The 19,884-nt window shown below is 30.7% G+C and overlaps 2 protein-coding genes and 1 long non-coding RNA gene across 14 annotated transcripts in view; 2 read left to right on the plus strand and 1 right to left on the minus strand.

The window, feature by feature from the left end:
- Positions 1-12,293, plus strand: part of LOC128286902 (uncharacterized) — a 24,922-nt gene extending 12,629 nt beyond the window's left edge. The window contains exon 3 of the long non-coding RNA XR_008277590.1: positions 12,281-12,293. This is a non-coding gene — a long non-coding RNA (uncharacterized LOC128286902). The remainder of the gene's footprint in view (positions 1-12,280) is intronic.
- Positions 5,727-12,251, plus strand: LOC108463847 (fatty acid amide hydrolase). Of its 6 annotated transcripts, XR_008277588.1 has the most exons (21): positions 5,748-6,025; positions 6,131-6,240; positions 6,351-6,411; positions 6,606-6,796; positions 6,877-7,006; positions 7,144-7,221; positions 7,322-7,469; positions 7,597-7,709; positions 7,797-7,872; positions 8,039-8,110; positions 8,514-8,565; positions 9,305-9,385; positions 9,493-9,576; positions 9,679-9,782; positions 9,909-10,001; positions 10,198-10,266; positions 10,617-10,681; positions 10,762-10,838; positions 11,331-11,426; positions 11,530-11,675; positions 11,765-12,007. XR_008277588.1 is itself a non-coding variant. In XM_017763796.2 (20 exons), exons 1-20 carry the CDS (start codon positions 5,947-5,949, stop codon positions 11,590-11,592), a joined length of 1,842 nt encoding a protein of 613 aa, XP_017619285.1. In that variant the 5' UTR covers positions 5,727-5,946; the 3' UTR covers positions 11,593-12,251. The 6 variants fall into 6 exon arrangements, 3 of the variants coding, with proteins under 3 accessions (XP_017619285.1, XP_017619286.1, XP_052880664.1); XR_001868177.2 differs by lacking the exon at positions 11,765-12,007 and having other exon boundaries at positions 5,727-6,025; positions 10,762-10,803; positions 11,530-11,652; XR_001868178.2 differs by lacking the exon at positions 11,765-12,007 and having other exon boundaries at positions 5,727-6,025; positions 10,777-10,803; positions 11,530-11,652.
- On the minus strand, positions 11,940-18,103 carry LOC108463848 (phosphoglycerate mutase-like protein 1). 7 transcript variants are annotated; one of them, XM_017763799.2, is made up of 10 exons: positions 17,889-18,098; positions 16,766-16,827; positions 16,503-16,610; positions 16,280-16,359; positions 14,615-14,777; positions 13,985-14,059; positions 13,766-13,854; positions 13,141-13,260; positions 12,373-12,417; positions 11,940-12,274 (listed from the first exon to the last, which is right to left on the minus strand). In XM_017763799.2, the coding sequence occupies exons 1-10, from the start codon at positions 18,046-18,048 to the stop codon at positions 12,178-12,180; spliced, it is 999 nt and encodes a 332-aa protein (XP_017619288.1). In that variant the 5' UTR covers positions 18,049-18,098; the 3' UTR covers positions 11,940-12,177. The 7 variants fall into 7 exon arrangements, 6 of the variants coding, with proteins under 6 accessions (XP_017619288.1, XP_052880665.1, XP_017619291.2 ...); XM_053024705.1 differs by having other exon boundaries at positions 17,946-18,097; XM_017763802.2 differs by having other exon boundaries at positions 16,503-16,687; positions 17,946-18,096.
- Between the last annotated feature and the right edge of the window lie 1,781 nt (positions 18,104-19,884).

Here is a 19,884-nt window from a genome sequence, read left to right on the forward strand (position 1 = left end):
GTCCTTCAGTATAATTTTATGGTCCAACTAAAGACAAAATAATGCTACATTATTTTTTCCACTTATAATAATATTAATTTGGATTAATATGTATCCAGGTATTTGAATTTAGCAATTTTCATCTACTTTGTATTTAAATTTTCTTAGGCTTAACTGGTATCTAATTTTAAAAATTGTAAGTCAGTTTAGAATTTTTTTAGTTACCTAATTAAGACTGTTAAAATATATTGATGTGACACTAACGACCAATAACATGGCGATACTTGACATGTGAAAAAAAGTAAAAAAATATGTATTTAAAATTATAAAAAAACAAAATTTATACACATAGGGAATGTACATGGACTAAAATTTATCCAGATCCATTTAAATCAGGACAACTATTTGTCTTTATTCATTTTAGGCATTTTTTTAGTATTTTTATATATTTTAAATTTTCTATAACATATCAGATTTTTATATTGTTATTTTAAATTTTAAAATATTTAAAATATAAAAATTAAAGAAGTATAAATTTATAAAAAAATAGAAATATTATTTCACTCTAAAATGGACCTAGATAATTGGTTGTCTAGATATATTTGACCTACAATTATAAATTGTCTAGATGCATTCCAAATATTTTTTAGTAATCTTATATTTTTTTTATTTTTCATAAATTATCATATTTGTACATTTTATTCAATTAAAAATACATAAATTTTTTTTTACAAAATATGATGTTTTATACTTTTTATATTTTTACATAAAGAATATTGTATAAATTTGGACAAATATGATTTATAAAATTTGATATTTTATAATTTTTATAAAATATGAAGTGAGATAATATATTTTATATATTTTAATTTCATCGTAATAAAATAAAAATATAATATTTTATGAAAAAATAAAATATATAAAATTACTCAAAAACTGTTTGGAATGAATCTGGACATATAATTATTCAAGTTCAAATGTATCTGGATAAACTGTTGTCTAGATTCATTCTAGTGTCAAATAAAATTTCTAATTTTTTTATAATTTTAAAATTTAAAATAACAATACAGAATATAGGATATGTTATAATATATATATATATATATATATATATATATATATTACTAAAAAATATGTCTAAAATGAACTTGGGAAAACATTCATTTCTACAAGTTCATTTTTATGAGTAAAAATATATTTCTTTTATAAATTTAACTTTATTTTTTCATGTGTCAAAATTTGAGGCTACTATGTATCACCATGCTATTAGTTGTCAGTGTCATATTAATGTATTTTAATGTTATTAGTTTGGTACCTAAAAACAATACAAAGTTGGATTCCAGTTTCCAAGTTCAAGTACTAGTTAGATTTAAAAAAAGTTGAAGTATCAAGTAAGTATAAGTTACCAAGTTTAGGTACATTCGTATAGATTGACCCTATTAAATTTTTAAAAATTTGTTTAAATTGAATTATGACAAAACCATGATATTAGTGAAAAGAAATTATGTGAAGAACATATTTATAAAAATTCATATAAAATACAAATGACTCTTTGTTTGAAATGGTTAAGTTGAAGTTATAAATATCATAATATTTTAAATTTAAATATCATTACTATAAAATTTATAAAAATATTTTATATAAGAATATAAAATGATAAAAATATCTTTGTATTGTTGTTTCTTGGTAAAGTAATTGTCTTTTAGTAATTTTTAACCAAATTGATATCTATTGATTCGTGATGCCTGCTTTGTTATGAAATTTTTTAGGCATAATGATTTAATTTAGTCATCCATTTAATTTTTTGCCGCTTTCAGTCATTGAAATTGCATTGTTTGTCAAAATCATCCCAAAATGGATGAAAAATTAACATTTATCAACTTTGCCGATGTGGCATTTACATGTATGTCATGTTGACAATTAATTAATTTTTTAAAAATTAAAATATTTTTAATATTTTTTATTAAATTTAATAAATTTTAAATAATTTTTTGAAATTTTAAAATTAATTAATTGCTGATGTGGCATCTACATGGATTGCCACATTAGCACAGTTGATAGATGTTAAGTTTTTCATATATTTTTGGATGATTTGACAAACAACATAAGTTTAAAGGATAAAAGGGAAGAAAAAATAATGGAAGACTAAAATAACTTTTGTAAAATTGAATGACCAAATAAATTATTATGCTTTTTTAAATAACAATTACGAGTTTTAATAATATTATAGATTATCATAGACAGGTTTTTATATATTAATAGATCTACATGACATTCATATTACTTAAATATTTTGAGCCATTTAGGAATGTGATTATTACTAGAAATTTTATCATATGTGTATTTGTGTGGAAATTATGTACTTAAAACACAAGCATATGTTTAAAAATAACATATAATAACTAATGAAACGTAAGGCTTGATATTAATAATAATAAAATACATATACAATATATACAATATTAAAATAAAAATTGACTTGTGACACCAATACAATTAGTGACATTATCTATATATCCTTTTATTTTATTTAGTCACGAAAACAAAAAGACCATCAAAATAATAATAATAATAATTTGATAAAATGATATATTAGTCCTTTTCTACCTGAGTTGGTATCCGGTTAATTCATAATACCAACTCAGTCAAAAATTTTGTTTATAGTATATATACACAAATTTGGATCAGAGAAAATATTCTAGATTTTAGAATGTAAAAAACTCTAGAACTTTTTCAAAAAAAGCAATTAAGTCTCTACTTTTTTTTTGTACTCAATTGGGTACTTAAACTTTCAAAATGTATCAAAAAGGCCCTCAAACTTTTTCAAAAAAAAGTAATTACGCTCTTGCTTTTTTTTTCTTGCATTCAATTGGGTACTTGAACTGTCAAAATTGAATTTATAAATTATTTATAAATGCATTAAACACGAGTTTGATTTAATACCTAATTCTAGTGCTTTTATTTAAAAACTATACAAAAGTATGAAAAGACATAAAAATAATCAAATCAATAATAGTAGTCATTTAATAAAAAATATATTAATTATTTTTTAATTAAGTTGATACTTAATTAACTCGTGACCAGAGGTGAAGTCAGGCTGAATTTGGGTTATACTTTATACTTGCACAAGCCCAACTTGACCCGAAATATGGCTTAAAATTTTGTTCAAACCCGCCTATATTTGCAAAAGATGAATCTAAGCCCATTTTAGGCTGCCCATATTATTTTAATCTTTAATAATTTTATATATTTTTATTTATTAAAATTTTTTATATAATCATCTTAACATTATTTTAATGTTTACATTATAGTAATATTATATATTTAGTATAAATTTATTTTTTAATGTGTTTTAAATTACATAATATAATATAAAGTATTATAAAATTAAAAACGGGTTAGGTAGGACAGAACTTGGGCCTTGAATGTTCAAGTTTGAGCCAGACTCATATTTTAAATGAGCCTATTTTTTTGCCAAAACCTATTTTTTGGGGCATAATATTTTGACCCAAACTCATCTAAATTTCAAGAAGATTTTCGGGCCTGAATAGATAATTTAGTTCATAAACAAGTCTACCAGTAAAATAAATTTAATAAAATTTTTTATTAATAATATAAATAATTTACGTGACCCGCATTAAATTCGAAAGCACGTTTTATTGCTTTCAAAGTCTCCTAACTGCCAACCAACTTTCCCACCCACTTCACCTTCCAATTTTTAAACCACTATGACACAATACACGTTTTATTGTCTTTTAAGGATGACTTTCAGTTCTTTTATTTTTATAATATCCCAGAAGGTATTTAGTTTGTGCTTTATGAAAAATTAATAAGTTAGTTTAATTGGGTAAAATTGATAAGTTTATTCAGATTTCTTTTTTCAAATTTTTCATTATATTTTATATTGATATGATTCTACATTATAATTATCGAAATATGTATTTAAATTTATATATGAACTCTATTTGTACTTTTGAAAAAAAAATTTATAGCTACTAAATTAACAATAAATCAGTCGTTGATGTTTATATATTTACCAACAATTAAATTTACTTCTAAGTTTTTATGAGGTGAGAGTACTAAATATTATAAAATTAAAATAGAATTAGACGGTATAAATTATATTTGAGCTTGATTAACTCGACATCAAATTTATATTGCTCAAACTTGACTCGAATAAAAATTTAATCTATCATATTGTAGAAACAATTAAACTTTTAAACAAGTCTAATATAAACTTGACTAGAAATTTTTACCCAAGTCTTTTTAATTCTCCGTTAACTTTGTAAAACTAGTTTTGATTTTACACATTTAATTTTTAATTAATGTAATTATTTTTAATTTATTATTTAAATTGTTAACTATAATTAAAACATATTAACTTATTTAATATTTCAAATATAATCAAAATAAATTTTAAATATCATATTAAAATACTAATATTGTGTAGATTAATAATTTTAATAATATTAAAAATTTCAAATCATAATTAAAATATATGTACTATTTCTAACATATAATATAATTTTACTTTATGTAATTATTATTTAAAATAAAACGAATAAACATTAGTTAATTTGATAATTTAAATATAATACTAATAAAAATTCCTATCATTAAAGCATTTGTACTAACAATAAAAATTGATATATTGTAAAATAAACTTATCACTACTCAATTTTTATTTTCTTAATAGTCAATAAATTGACTATAATAATTTGTAAATAATATATAATTAATATGTAGCAAAAAATTATAAGTATAATTATTTGTAAATGATTGTAATTGTAAAATTTTTAAGTCAACTTTTATTTTAATTATAATTATTTTAACTAAACTTTTAAGTGATATTTCTATTAAATATTTTTAAAAATATAAATATTTTTAAATATATAATTATAACAATTTCTATTAAATTATAATTATTTTAAATGTATAATTATCATAAATTCTATTTTACATCAACTTTTTAATTAATAATAATTTTAAATTAAATATTATAATTATTTTTAAATGTCGGTTTAGTAATATGTTAAAAAGAAAATATATTCTCATTGGCTTAAAATTTTTCTAAACTCGTGCTTATATATATATATTATAGATTATAGATCTATGCTATTAAATATTTTAATTGAATTTGATTTCATGTTGGATAGTATTTATTAAATTAAAATTTGATCAAAGTTTTAGGAAAACATATAAAAATAACAATATAAATGTTATTTAATATAGAATTAATATTTAGTGCACTAGCAGTGTTTTTATTATTATTTCATAAGCAACCTTAAAGAATTGTCATTTATATATATTTTAAAATATTTAAATATTTAATATTTCATTATTATACTTTTATAGGGTACTTGTCAATTTTCTGACTTTACTTGTGTAGTCTAAAAATTTCATTACCAATGTACCAAATATTATTCTTTTAAGTACAAGTAAACACACCGTTCATCGAACCCACCCTAAGTGTGAGATTACATTTTGCTTCTTTTACTAAAAAAATGAGTAAAGTAATCATTGTACATTATACTTAAAAGTAAACTGATCATTTCTATTAAAATTTCATCTTATACATTATATTTACAATTACCATATCTTGACTTTTTTAACTGTAAAAATGAAAGAAACTTTAAAAGAAAATTAATTTATTTTTTCATTTAATATATATTTTAGTAAAGAGACGAAACCGACATTTAAATCAAGAGTCTCTCTAATAGGTATACCCAAAAAGATCCTATATAGCATTTCTTTATAATTTAAAACGATATTGTCGTCTAAAATATGCCAAAGACCCAAAATGTCACAACGATATTAACAACGCAATAAATAGCGTTCAACTCTCAAAGAACCAAGTCGTCAACTTTCACGGTGCAAGCCATTGCCCATGTTTCTTTTTCCTTACGGAAAAGCCCATAGCTTATAATTCACAACATCCTTTGCTAAGTCAAAGCTCATTAGCAAAAGATGGGGAAGAAGAGGGTTATGGTGCCGGCCAAGGACCTGGACTTGTCCACCGTCAAATACGAGCATGAAGTGATCAAAGGTAGTCATTTTTCATGAATTATATGTGCTTCAATGTGTTTTTCGATGTTTGATCCCCCCTTTTGCTTAGAATTTGATGATTTTGTGGTTTTGGGGTGCTTTGCAGCTCCTCATTTGACGGGTTCGATGCTGAAGTTGTTTGTGAGGATGGTTGAAGCTCCTGTTTTAGGCTCTTTGATCATGTCTTTTTTGAAAAAACAGAACAAAATGGTTGAGGTCCATTTTTCTTGCCCTCCTTTTTTTTGTTTTAATGTTCTTCATAGTTATTACTATGGGCATTTTCAAGAGAATTCAATGCTGATTTTCATGTTTTGGTTATTATGCAGATGTTGCAGAACACTGTGATACCAGAAGCACCCATGTTTAAACCTGAATTTCCTCCTCAAGGTTTAGTTTATTACCACTTCCTCACAATTTTTTTTTGTTTGATTTTATTTTTAGAAGAAACTTTTGTTCTTTTGATGAGGGTGAACACCATGCCTTTAATGTTAATAATCAACACTGATTCTAGATGTTAAGAGTAATTTTTTTTATAGTTTTATATTTTAACCTAACTAACCATTTGTATGATATCAAACCAGATGCAGAACCTTCTGTAGTCATTGTGGATGAAGAAAGAAAACCTGAGGATCGAGTTGAACTGGCCTTGAAGTGTCTGCCTCATTATGATCCGGCCAGTTGCTGGAGTGGGGATTCGCTTCCATCATTCCGGTACTGGAAGATTCGTGATTATGCTTATGCTTATCGATCTAAACTTGTGACACCTTCTATGGTAAGTCAACATTAAACGCCAGAGAGTTGCTTTCACTCTAAATCTATTTCTAAGGAAATTTTTTAATTTTTGGTTTATAGGTTGCTGAAAAGATCATCTCGATAATTGAGGATTGTAACTATCATAAGCCCCCGACACCATTATTGATTTCATTTGATGCTGAGGATATAAGGAAGCAGGCTGCAGCTTCAACACAAAGGTTCGAGGAAGGTATACCATTGTATTATTTGTTCATGATGCTATTTCCTCTGTCTCATCCGCATATAATGGATAATAAAAAGTCCTAATACAAAAATCTCTTATAAATCAAAACAATTGAAAAAGAACTGTGGGTGTGAGTCATGCAGGAAACCCATTGTCAATCTTGGATGGAATTTTCATGGCAATCAAGGACGATATAGACTGCTATCCTCATCCATCTAAGGGTAAATTAATAAGCTTACCACTCATTCTATAAAGTAACGTTTCCTAGAAAACTCTCTTTGTAGTTGCAGAGAAGATAGATTATTTTGTTTTTGATGATAGGTGCAACAACTTGGATGCATGAGGTTCGCTCCGTTGAGAAGGACGCAGTTTGTGTGTCAAGATTGCGGAGCTGTGGTGTGATTCTTGTTGGGAAGGCCAACATGCATGAATTGGGCATGGGCACAACTGGAAACAATCCAAACTATGGGTAAATTTTTGGATTAGAAGATATACAAAAGATGCATGTTTAGATATGGCTAGCATACTTGAACCATACTAAGTTTTTGGAACTGATCTCATTTATTTACTTAATTTATCCGTATATTGAGGTACAGAACAACCAGAAATCCTCATGCACTGGAAAGATATACAGGTGGATCCTCCTCTGGTCCAGCAGCAATTGTAGCTTCTGGACTATGTTCTGCTGCCCTTGGAACAGATGGTGGAGGTTGTAAAAGTTATTACCTTAGTTGGAAACTTGTTTATTTCATTCACAATATACTGATGCTATATGCTTAACTGAAAAAAAGGGCAGGTTCTGTCCGTATTCCTTCTTCCCTTTGCGGTGTTGTGGGCTTGAAAACAACTTATGGACGGACGAGCATGGAAGGGTAAACTCTTGTTCTATAGGCTTTATAACAGATTACTGATTTATATTTCTGGAAACATAACTCTTTTCCGTTTTTGTGGCAACCAAAATTCTACGAAGCTCAAGCAAGCCTCTTTAAGATGTTCAGGACTCACCTTTTCTTTTTTGGCAATGCTTCATCTCTACAGGTCTATATGTGATGCTGGGACTGTGGAAATCATTGGACCAATAGCATCAACAGTGGAAGATGTCATATTAGTGTAAAAATCTCGCACTTGGGAATAGGTTTTTACAGAAACTGTAGTAGCAAGCAGTTTCTAAGCTGTTACTCGATGCATATTTTGCATTTTTTGGTAAACTGAGATGTAGAACTTTCCTGTAGTGGGGGAATGCTATGTTACCCCGACAGTTCGACTCTTCTTTTGTCTTGAAGTATCCTTGTTTGACATCCTTTTCTCGTACATATCTGGATATAAGTCGGAGATGTGATCCTCGAAGGACTCCAAAGTCCAAATATATGACAAACTTGGGGAAAAAGTAGCATACTAGTGTCGAACACATGCTCATATCTGACATTAACACTTGAGTCTGAATAACATAGTTGAAAAATGTTGGTAAAGTTGTCTTTTCTTAATATTGCTAACTCCGCTGAGACATTTTCAGGTATGCAGCAATTTTGGGTTCTTCTCCAGAGGACAGAATCAGTTTGAGACCGGTATCCTCGAGTACCTTAATAGTACTTGTCCAACGTTTTGAAATATTTACCTGTGCTGAATTTCTGTTCCTTAAAGTTTCTCTAAAGACTTTTATGAACCATATCTCTTTTCAAGTATCTAGTTGAATTAAGCTACTCTTGTATGTGGAGATGCAATTGAGTCGACCCAGTGCCAGGTTTGAGCTGGCTTGATTTGAAAATTTGAGTCTCAAAGCCTTGTTCGTGCTCAACCTAGCTTTGTTTTTCATACCCAAGCTCGGCTCATAGCTTACTTGAGCTCAGCTTGATAAACTTAGTAAAATTGTAAAAACTGATATCAGACATTAGATTTTTGTCATTTACTTATATGTACATCTTAAATATATTAAACGTTAAAGGTTTGATTAGGCTCGCGAGCCTTCAAGTTCAGTATTAAATTACTTGAGCTGACTTGACTTGTTATTTGGGTAGTTGCAGTTTGAGCAATGAGCCAAGCTCAAGTAGATTCAATCATTTACATTCCTTCTTTTCATCTTTCTTGAAGTACTTGTGTTCAAGCATATCTAGATGTGTCTTAAGGGGTTATGAGCCTCTAAGGACCCTTCACATACATGAAAAAAGTTAGAAAAAGAATATTATATCTATCTGACACATACACACCCCCTATGTTACATCTAAGTTTAAGTCACATATGACTGCACTTTACTTTTTGTTGTTGGCATCTCTATTATTTAATCATCATTGTATTGTATTTTTGCAGCCTCCCCCCTGTTTTCCAGATTTGTCATCACTTGAGAATGCAAACACTTTGGGATCATTACGACTGGGGAAGTATACAGAGGTAGTTCCCTTTCCTTTTCTCTGGACAATACATAGATTGTGTTAAAGTAAAATATATTCTTTCTTTTCTAAGTAAAATACTACTAAGTACGCAGTTTCCTCCTGCAGTGGTTTAATGATGTGCATTCAACTGATATCTCGGATGTCTGTGAAGATGTTCTTAAGCTTTTGTCAAAAAGCCATGGATGCGAAGTAATTTTGTCTTAGCAGTTATTTTTGCTGTCAATTCCCATTTTCAACTTTAGCATTTACGGTATTTCATGCTATATGGAACTTATGTTGTTATGTTTCAAGACAATAGAGATGGTAATACCAGAACTACATGAGATGCGCACTGCTCATGTTGTCTCAATTGGATCGGAAACACAATGCTCGTTAAATCCGGATTGTGAAGACGGGTATGCTTCTTTGCTTTAGAGTATCCAACCTAACTAAAACGGGTTATGACGTTGTAGTTGTCTACCTTCGATGCTTTATCAGATGGTTGACAGATAATGGCCTCATTTCTTTTGTAAATTCTTTAGGAAAGGTGTGAAATTGACATATGATACTCGCATAAGTATGGCACTTTTTCGATCATTCACTGCATCAGATTATGTAGCTGCCCAATGTCTTAGGTAAGGCAAAATGCCAATGGTATGATTTACAACTCTGCTGCTTGATCTTGCGATCTATACCCATATGTCTGGAATGGGTTGCAAGCATCTTAAAATTAAGTAAAAATTGGTATATTATCTAGAACCGATAGTTGATTATCCTCACAAGTGGAAACTTGAATGCCATTCAATGGCCTGACTTGCTTTAGCCTTGCAGACGAAGGATAATGCACCATCACATGGAGATCTTCAAGAAGGTTGATGTCATAGTGACCCCAACAACTGGGTATGTATGTTTAAACCATTTTACTAAATGAAAATTTTATCAGTGGACTCATCATCATTTGCCTTGGTAATGATTTTTTAAGCCTATTCTTCTAAGTATTTAACTAAAAAGCATGCCATTCGTGGCTCAAGTAGTTAATTATAGCGTGAGGCTACAAAGAATTACCAAGGCATGAGAAAAGATTGGAAATGGTGAAAATTTAGCAGATACCATTCTTTGTAGTGCTTGAGGACTAAGTCTTAAGTTTCGCTGCTTGGTATTGATTTTTTACTCGCTTGCATGGTTTACAAATGAGAATTTCCTTATGAAAATATTAGCACTAAATGATTATGCTCTTTTTTGCACCACAGCATGACAGCCCCAAAAATACCATCTAGTGCTTTGAAAGATGGTGAGACAGATATGCAGGTTACAGGTTTGTCATCTTCATTATACAAAAGTAACATATACATGTACTCTGCTTATTCTAGACTTGCCATCTTTTCTGATATATAGTTCACTCTGTTTCAGCTTATCTCATGAGGTTCATTATTGCCGGTAATCTTCTTGGTCTTCCTGCCATTACCGTCCCTGTACGTTCTGCATTCTTTTCTCCCTAATGATGTAGTATTGAATGTAATAATTGACAATAGAGAAAAGGGTCAAAACGCTAATTTACCACAGCTTTATCCGCAAAGAATTTGAGCATTTTACTTGCCTTGACTTGAGACAAGAGCCAGGAGATCTTGAGGTGATTTCCATTGCTACAGTAGACAGAGGATTGATTGCAAAGGGTCCAATGTCTCAGTGACCGAGCACTGTCTAATTACTTAAGGTCCCAAAACAGATATAAGAGTTGGACCCAATTATGCTTTGCCAAGTCTAGCCATGGAAGAACTACAGTGTCTGGGGGTCCATTTCTTCTATCTTATTGAATTTTGTTCATTGCTGGACCTGGAAACATAAATCAGCTTGAGGGGTTAAGTTTTACCCTGAAGAATACTGAAACTATTGCTGTTATTAAACCATTTCTACCCTTGTATTAGTTTTCTGACAGTCTATGGGTTCTTGTTATGCTGTTTCAGGTTGGTTATGACAAACAAGGCCTTCCAATAGGCTTGCAGCTCATTGGCCGTCCGTGGGGTGAAGCGACAATTTTACATTTGGCTTCCGCAGTTGAGGTACAAACAAGTTTTATATTGCTTTTAAGCAATATATTCTCAACTCTGTATGACTGTATGAGGTGGTGCATCACTAATGTTAAAACAATTCTCATGTTTGCAGGAACTTTGTGCTAAATCCAGGAAGAAACCTGCATCCTTCTATGACATTTTAAATATAAAATAAAAAGCCTTTTACAGCTCCAAGATGCATAGACTACATTTTACAGAAGACCTTCAACGACCCTCAACTGGCTCCTCCAGAATCTAGTATGATCTAATCCTGGAATGATGTTTCTTAATACATGTTTGAATAAGCTCTGTTCTCTGAACTGATGTTCTAATCGATTCTACTATAGCTTCTCCAAAACCTACCTGGTGTTGTTGTTTTCGGTTTTACCGTTCCTTGTACTCTTCCATGATTAGGAAGCTAAAGGAAAAGAAGTTCTAGAAGCAAATAGCTATCCAGTAAAAGATAAGCTGATATGAATGTCTACATTGAAATGTTACAGTAAAACATATAGATAGTTGAGATTTGAGGCACCTGTAACTTCTTCAGTCTTTGCAAACCAAAGGAATTCCAACAACCGGTTCTTTACAAAGTTCTTACAATCTATTTGTATATCAATTACCATGTTGAATTTCCTCATCCACATGCCAAAATCACCATATGAATATATAGTACCATAAGCCATACCTAATTATGAGTTTAGGCAGCGCTAAATCACAAGCATGAAACATAATGTTCAGAGGACAATTTGTATCAGGTCCTTTAGTTAGCCTTCTCATCGACAACATCACTTGGGAGATCCAATCCTGATGGAATCTTTCCAGGGTAATTGGTTGTTGAAGGATCAAATCCTATCATACTAGAGAAAAAAAAAGAACCAATAAGAACACGAACCAGCCAAATAGGAGTTTAAAATAAGCTGAACTGGCAACATGTTTGTGTTTTACATGAGCTTACCTTCTATCAACAATGACCATGGAACGAAGCTCGCAATTTGCAAAGCTGCAAGTACAAGGTAAAAGAGTTATTTCTTCTGGAGAAACGTAACACCTCCACTTAATTCTAGTTGATGAGATTTGTACTTAAGGCTCTTTGTTATTGTCATTTGACGGAAGTATTTAAACTAAGTTAACGGTGTTTGCTTATCATTCTCCTTTTAAGTCACTAAAAATCATTATGCACTTTCTTTTCGGCTGGATCAACACTCTACTCTTGTTCGAAAATACCTTACAATAAAGAAATTTTTACTGCCTTACAATGTTTTCGAGTATAACTGGAATTAATCAAAAACACTAGAAGCATAAAAAGTAGTTTATCTGGAATTCATGCATCAAATGTGACTAGATGCAAAAGAAGGTTCTTTGCCTGCTCAAAAGCTAGTAGCCGTACAGCGAAAGGAGAGGCCTAAGAAGCAACTAATAAGCACGACAACATGCAGCAACAAGTATACAGGTAGAGTATGAACCTTTTTAAATCTTTCAGAGCCATACATATGCTACAGATGTGAAGTGTATTACATAATTAAAAGTTGCATTATATGGCAGTTTTCGATCAAGTTCATCTAGAACAGCCAGGGACATCCACTTGAAAAGATTTGATGAACAGAAACTGCACGCATTGGGTGCAACAGAAATTACCAACCTAATAGTCAGAGTTCTCTTTGGAAAACGAACCCTAGAGTCACAGGATTGACCAGCTATAGTAGAAGGCACCTAACATACTTACTGTTTGCAGATCTCTTTCTTCACCAATGGATGACAATCATTTCCAAGTGCACTTAATGTATGAAACAAGAACCCACTATGGGTAACAATGGCTATCTCCTTCTCTTTCCGTGTCCACAACCTGTGAAGTGAATATAAAGAAGCCTCAGAATCGTTACTATGTCTTGAGTCAAATTAAACATCTACATGCTTTCATTGTAGCTTTCCATTTATCTCCTCAAAGGACATGTCAAAAGATATCAAGAACTTTAAAGAGCTATCTTTATTAGAAGTTGTAAATTTCACAAAAAGAGTAAATCAAATAAAACAACAGAAAATGGGATCAATTAGAAAGACTTCCTTGATGCAGGACTTTTGAAATTGATTTTTGATGACAGTACTCGAAAAAGCCATATCAGAAATTTAGGTTGCAAGAAATTGTGTTATAATGCGGCAGCTATATTGTACCTTACCTTCCGGCAGAGGATCAATTCTGGTTATGCTACTCAGAAATCTAAGATGATTTCAAACAGTGCCAAAGATGTAGTTTCCATGTACTATCCGGTTAGGGTCTTCTTACACTCATGTGCAACGATCTAAACATTAAAGGAGCAAAATGGTAAATGAAGAGCAAATAAGGTATTCACCAGTTCAGGAACTTCTGCCCCCTGGCTGCAACTTCCTCTTTTGTCTCCCTAACATCAGCTTTCCACCATGTATCCTCGTCACTTTCTATCTGAATAGCGGTTCAAAAGACATTCAACAACACCTTTGAAATGACAAAGCATCTAACACATTTGGTTCAGATAACAAAATTTGAAACAATAGCCCGTTTCAGGGGCATCCTAGAGATCGAAATCACTTGCCAGTGAGAAATCAACCGCAGGAAAAAGGAATTGATAGTCACTGATATTTCTCCTCTTATCGCAAGGATGTACTCCCTGCAAAAGGGAAAAAGGAAAACATTAAGAGAAGAGACTAAGCCTGAATATATTGCAGAAATGAAACCAATTTTAAAAGACCAAAGCCTAAAGATATAAAGTAAAAAATGAACCCTGGAACTGATTTGCACTAAGTGCTATCACAAATCTGAACTTGAGCTATCAAACACCTAGTACATCGTGAGAACCCTTGACCGTAAGAAAAAGAAAAAAAGATAAGAACAATGCACTGATAGATGCTAACAACCTTGCCTAGGTTATCTGGAAGCAGAATGAGTGTCAAATATGGGGTATGTCCGTATCTATCTGACATGGGTATCTAATTTATTTCTCCTATGCTTTTCCATATATTAGGTGGATCATATGATTCACACCCTCCATATCCATATCCAAATATGTCAAACACGTGTCAGTCATAGAACAATAAGAAAAACGAAGCAGCTGATTAGCATAGGTCCTCCTGGTTAACTACTATTATTCAAGCAATCTCAAGGTTGTCCGTGAACAATACATTGAGAGGGAACCTTTACAGCAAAAAAGTGAAATGAGACTAACCAAATGTTCTCGGCAAAGTTCTACTGCAACGATCGGTGGGCAGTTTAGACTTGAAATTGCAGCACGACCACTATTTCCTGCATTTGCCACCATAAGTGGCACTACATCCATCCTATCTGTATAACCATCACCACCAAATACCCCAACAGCTGTTTGCAATGTCCTAGAACATAAAGCAACCATTGTCAATTAATACATGTCTGATGATTTAATCATGTTTTTTATAAACCAAATTTAACTTCAAAGAACATCAATGTTAAATTATGATTCTACACAATAAAATATCTTCACCAAATTAATATGGAGCTTTACTAAACTAAGCTTTTACCTATTCAAAGCAGACTAACATCTTTTACAAACCATAAGGAAACAGCTTTGTTGAAGATCAAATGACTTGGAATAAATAAATAAACAAGTCATAAGAACTAATAGTGATAATCCCAGCTTTGTTGAAAAGGTTTACTATTGAATTTGGAATCAAAATTTGTGTCAACGCTTACACAGATTAACGCTAAGGTAGCTTTTGATGCTTTCCCATATTATGATTCCAATGGAATGTGATTGCCGGAAAAGTTACTTTGCAACGTTTGATATACATTGAAAGGTATTGATTAAAATCCAAGAAAGTTATATTGTTATGTTTGGTTTAATAAGTACTTTCCTAAAATGTAATGTTAATTTCTTAATTTAGCCTTATTAAATAAAATATAATATTCATGTATTTAATTTTATAATAAACTTTATACTTAACAAATATTTGGATTAAATATTTAATAAAATTTTTAATTGATATTTTTAATTTTTTAGTTTATAATGTACATTGTTTCAAATTTGTCCTACATATATTTTCTAAATATAATAATGCACAAATAAAATCATGTATATATACAACTTGTTTGAATAAATTAAAAAAATATTTATATATAACACTTATGAAGAATCCGTTGAAGTAATAGAGAAAATCAAGTAGTAGGACAAAGGAAGAAGACAAAAACTTCTCTTTCTTTTTTCTTTTTTACATTTATTAATAGACTAATACCCTAAACCAATATAAAATAGGGTTAATTTTCTCTTAATATCTTTTTTACTTTCCAATCTACGTGGGAAAGTAACTCTCTCACATTTTATAAGGAAAATCACATTGCCATGTTTATGGGAAAGTGACTCTGAAGGAAAAGTTAGATTTTAAGGAAAGTAAATAAAATTTGACATACCAAACATTGGAAAGTGTTTCCAACAGATTAAATTTCCAGGGAAGTGACTACTTTCCATCATACCAAACGCTATCTAAAACTTAATATGAAACTCAGTGGTTCCATTAGCATTACTCCTGTCACATTCTGCTTCAATTAACAAAAGTTCCCTTAAAGCAATATTCTAGTAAGGAAATGTTCCACAAACCTATTGAGCATGAATTATCAATCATAAATGGATTGACCCAGAAAGTTAAAATTTCATAGGCAACATGATTTAATTCTCCAAAGAGGAGAATGCGGTTATTAGATCCCTAAGCTTCCCACTCTTTAGCTAACATAGATTGAAGAATTCAACAAATTAGAAACCTGCACGATACATATAGGTCCGAACTCCATGCATACGATGGCATAAGAAGACATATATCAAGGAAAGATTCTTAAAAGGAGTACAAAATCCTGGCAACATTACCTTAGCAAAGGGGATGTAATAACCAAATCAATCCTCTTAGCAAGGCCACATTCATGGACATGCTTACGCAAATTATCCACCTGCAGAATTACCAAAAATAAGGCTTCATATAATATTCCTCTCATAAGTATGCTTTGGATTGCAAATAAGAACATGACTTGAATGAAAATAGATTCAAAATGCGCCCAGGGATATATATTACAACACAATGACTGCTACTCACCTGTTGCCAGCCAAGAGGGGTAATGTGTGCATCAAAATATTCTGGAGACATGTATGCTTTATAGTTCTTATCTCCATCTACATTGTGGATCCCCTGAGCATGCCTCACCTGGATGTATTGTTTTATAAGACCACATTGCCTTGTTTTGCGAGCAAAAGCCAAGAAAGAAGGCAATCTTGAATATCCTTCAAACCAAATATATAGCAGCTTCAAATCTGCAGTGGATGTACTGCATTAAAAGGAAAAATAAATTCAATACCAACCAAGTGAAGAGTTTTGCAGCGGTGCAAAGGGAACAAGCTCGGGCCAGCACTGGTATCCATATCTGCAACCAATATGTAAGCTATAAATCGAATGTATGACGGAAAAAGATTGTCTAAGGAAATTAAATACCTTAAAGAAGTTCAATTAGAACAAGGATTTCAGAACTGCATACGGTCAATAGTATAATTACTTCATCAGATCAAAATATTCGTGTACAACAGCAAAAATACATGCAAGTTCAAAAGCAAAGCTAACTCAAGAATGATGCATGGCGTAAGCAGTAACCAACGTAATCAAAGACAACAGGAATCAACAAGGATTCCGAAACTGCATATAAGCAAAGTATAATTATGTCAACAGATCAATACATTCAGTTACAAATAGCAAAAATGAAATGCAAGTTTAAAAGCAGAACTAGCTCAACAACGATGTATGGTGTATGGCAGAAACCTATGTAATGCACCATGGAAACAGGAACTAACATGGCGACTACTGATACCATTATATTGGGGGAGCTCAACTGAATCTGTAATTAACATTTTACAATAACCAAGTTTGAAAACACCAAGTCAAATCTAGCTTTTAGGTGTCGTATTGACACCTTAATATGTATTTATAATTATATTTTGTCAAAAAACCTCCAATTTCTAAGGTTTGCTTAATTCATGAATATCATAAAAAGAGATCCAAAATACTTGAAAAAACTAGAGATCCCATCTTGTAATAAGTTCAGTGACAACTAGAGAATTCAAAAGGCAAAGGAATTTGCCCCAGAATCAACTAACCCAGAAGCTAAAAAGCACTAAAAGTAATTCAAGCTGGTGTCTTTCAGAGAAAAACCACAGATTTCCAACAAACCCACTTTATTTTTCTTCAAAAAGTCACCAAATCTGCACCTTCAGGCAAAACCCATAGAACAAATTTAAAAAAAGAAAAACATACTGAATCAAACAAGAAACATAGTAAGATAAAACCCAAAACAAAACCCATAAAATTTAAGACTTTTGGATGCTAATCTAAATAAATAAAAAAACTGAAAAAGGAAAAAAAAAGGTATGGACCAAGCTAGAAAACATCAAAAAGGTGGGAAGTTGATAGGTCTTGAGGGATCTAAGAAGTAACCAGATGGGTGTTGCGAGAGAAATTGAAGATGTTGACTGACTCCGACTGGGACCTTACTGCAAACAATAATAGAGGAAAGGGATGATGAAGAAGACATAAGAGTTGGAGAATTGGGTCGATGACGTGGAAAACAATGACTGCAGTTTACTCCGATAGACATGGTGCTGTGATGCTGTCTTGTACTGCTTCCTATACACCATTTTAATTTAAGAATAAAATAATATGTACCTAAGATTAAAAATGAGATTAATTATTATATTGGGTGAGATTTAATACTATAATACTTAGTGAGAATAAAATGAAAATTATTATAGAATATATTAGTATAAAATTAAAATTATTTTAATAAAATTTTAAATTGTTAAACCTTTATAAACGTAAGAAATAATTGAAAACTACTATAATTACATTTATATCAAATAATGACTTTATTAATAACGGGCTAAAAATAATAAAATGTTAGAAATATATTATTGGCACATTATTTTAAATAAAATAATTACATAAATCTATTTTAGAAAAAATCATTATTTATAATTAAAAACACAAATAATATAATTATAAATGAAATATTTTTTAAACTTATTACAATATAAAAAGAATTTATTTTTTTATTCTGTCTACTTTTATAGCACGTTTTCCGTTTGTTTTTATAGCCTATATTTTCTTTGTTTTTTCTTCTTCTTGTAATTTTTTTTTGGATTTTCTTCCATTATCTCATATATTTCTACAGGTTTTCATTTAGTTCTATAACGGAGAACAAGATAACATGGTTATCCATTGGAGGAAGCATGGCAGATCACGTTGGAGGGAAATGAAGTGGTTTCAAACACTGAGTTTTGTCTAGTAGGTAATTTCTTAACTATAAGTTTTATATATTTTCAATCCATAGGCAACACTATGGTGAATCTATGGTATCCCATGGGGGTATGGCGATTACTAACATTGGTGAGAAAATATTTCAATTTGATTTTTCTATGAGGTGGATGTTGATAAAGTGGCGGATGGTGACTCTTGGACATTTGACAATCACCTTCTTGGGTGTCATAGGTTGTCTAATGGTGAGGATATCTCTTTTTGTTGATTTTTAAGTCCAAATTCATGATATTCCAAATGGCCTTATGTTTGGAACGATGGTTAAACAATTTGATTATTTCATTGGCTCTTATATTGATTATGATGCAAAGTCGATAACATGAGGGTCTAGAAGTTGTACAAGGATTTGAGTAAAGGTAGATGTTCACTTTTTATTGAAACAAAAGAAGCAAATAGTCATTATAAGGGTCAAATTTTCGTTCGATTCTAATATGAGAGATTATCATTATTTTGTTTTTTTAGTGAAAGACTTGGTCATAGTGAGAATTTTTATCTGATTCGAATTTTTCAAGGAAAGAAAGATTTGGTGATGGAATGGGACCTTTCAATCGAAATTGCAGCAATGAAGGCTAGTCGAGTTTCCTGTATTTGGTTGAGAGATGATGGTGATTCAAACTTCCCTAATTTTAGGGAGGATGACAAAGGAAAGGAGAATTAACAATCATCTTCTTGTGTGCCATATGTTGTCTAATGGTGAGGATCCTTCATAAGTTCTTTTATCTTTTTATTGATTTCTAAGTTCAAATTCATAATCTTCTAAATGGCCTTATGTTTGTAACTATGGCTAAGCAATTCGATAATTTCATTAACTTTTATATTGATTATGATGCTAAGTCGGTAACATGAGGCTATAGAAGTTGTACGAGGATTCGGGTTAAGGTGGATGTTCACTCTCTATTGAAATGAAAGAAGCAAATAGTCCTTCCTTATAAGAGTTAAATTTACGTTCGATTCTAGCATGAGTGGCTATCATTGTTTTGTTTTCTTAATGAAAGACTTGGTCATGGTGAGAATTTTATCTGATCTGGATTTTTTAGAAAGATTTAGTGATGAAATGAGACCTTTCAATCAAAGTTGCACCAATGAGGACTAGTCAAGTTTCCTATATTTGGTTGAGAGA

Source organism: Gossypium arboreum, chromosome 13 (genome assembly GCF_025698485.1).
Source record: "Gossypium arboreum isolate Shixiya-1 chromosome 13, ASM2569848v2, whole genome shotgun sequence".
Taxonomy (NCBI): domain Eukaryota; kingdom Viridiplantae; phylum Streptophyta; class Magnoliopsida; order Malvales; family Malvaceae; genus Gossypium; species Gossypium arboreum.

What these genes read in the sequence shown, in the direction of transcription:
- LOC108463847 (XM_017763796.2), top strand. Translation starts at nt 5,947, where the DNA reads ATGGGGAAGAAGAGGGTTATGGTGCCGGCCAAGGACCTGGACTTGTCC. An exon ending in GGAAACAATCCAAACTATGG is followed by an intron (nt 7,470 to 7,596) that starts GTAAATTTTTGG and finishes ATTGAGGTACAG; the next exon opens with AACAACCAGAAATCCTCATG. An exon ending in GGACGGACGAGCATGGAAGG is followed by an intron (nt 7,873 to 8,038) that starts GTAAACTCTTGT and finishes TCATCTCTACAG; the next exon opens with GTCTATATGTGATGCTGGGA.
- LOC108463848 (XM_017763802.2), bottom strand. Translation starts at nt 18,088, where the DNA reads ATGGTGTATAGGAAGCAGTACAAGACAGCATCACAGCACCATGTCTAT. An exon ending in CCCCTCTTGGCTGGCAACAG is followed by an intron (nt 16,360 to 16,502) that starts GTGAGTAGCAGT and finishes GTAATTCTGCAG; the next exon opens with GTGGATAATTTGCGTAAGCA. An exon ending in AACTTTGCCGAGAACATTTG is followed by an intron (nt 14,060 to 14,614) that starts GTTAGTCTCATT and finishes TCCCTTTTGCAG; the next exon opens with GGAGTACATCCTTGCGATAA.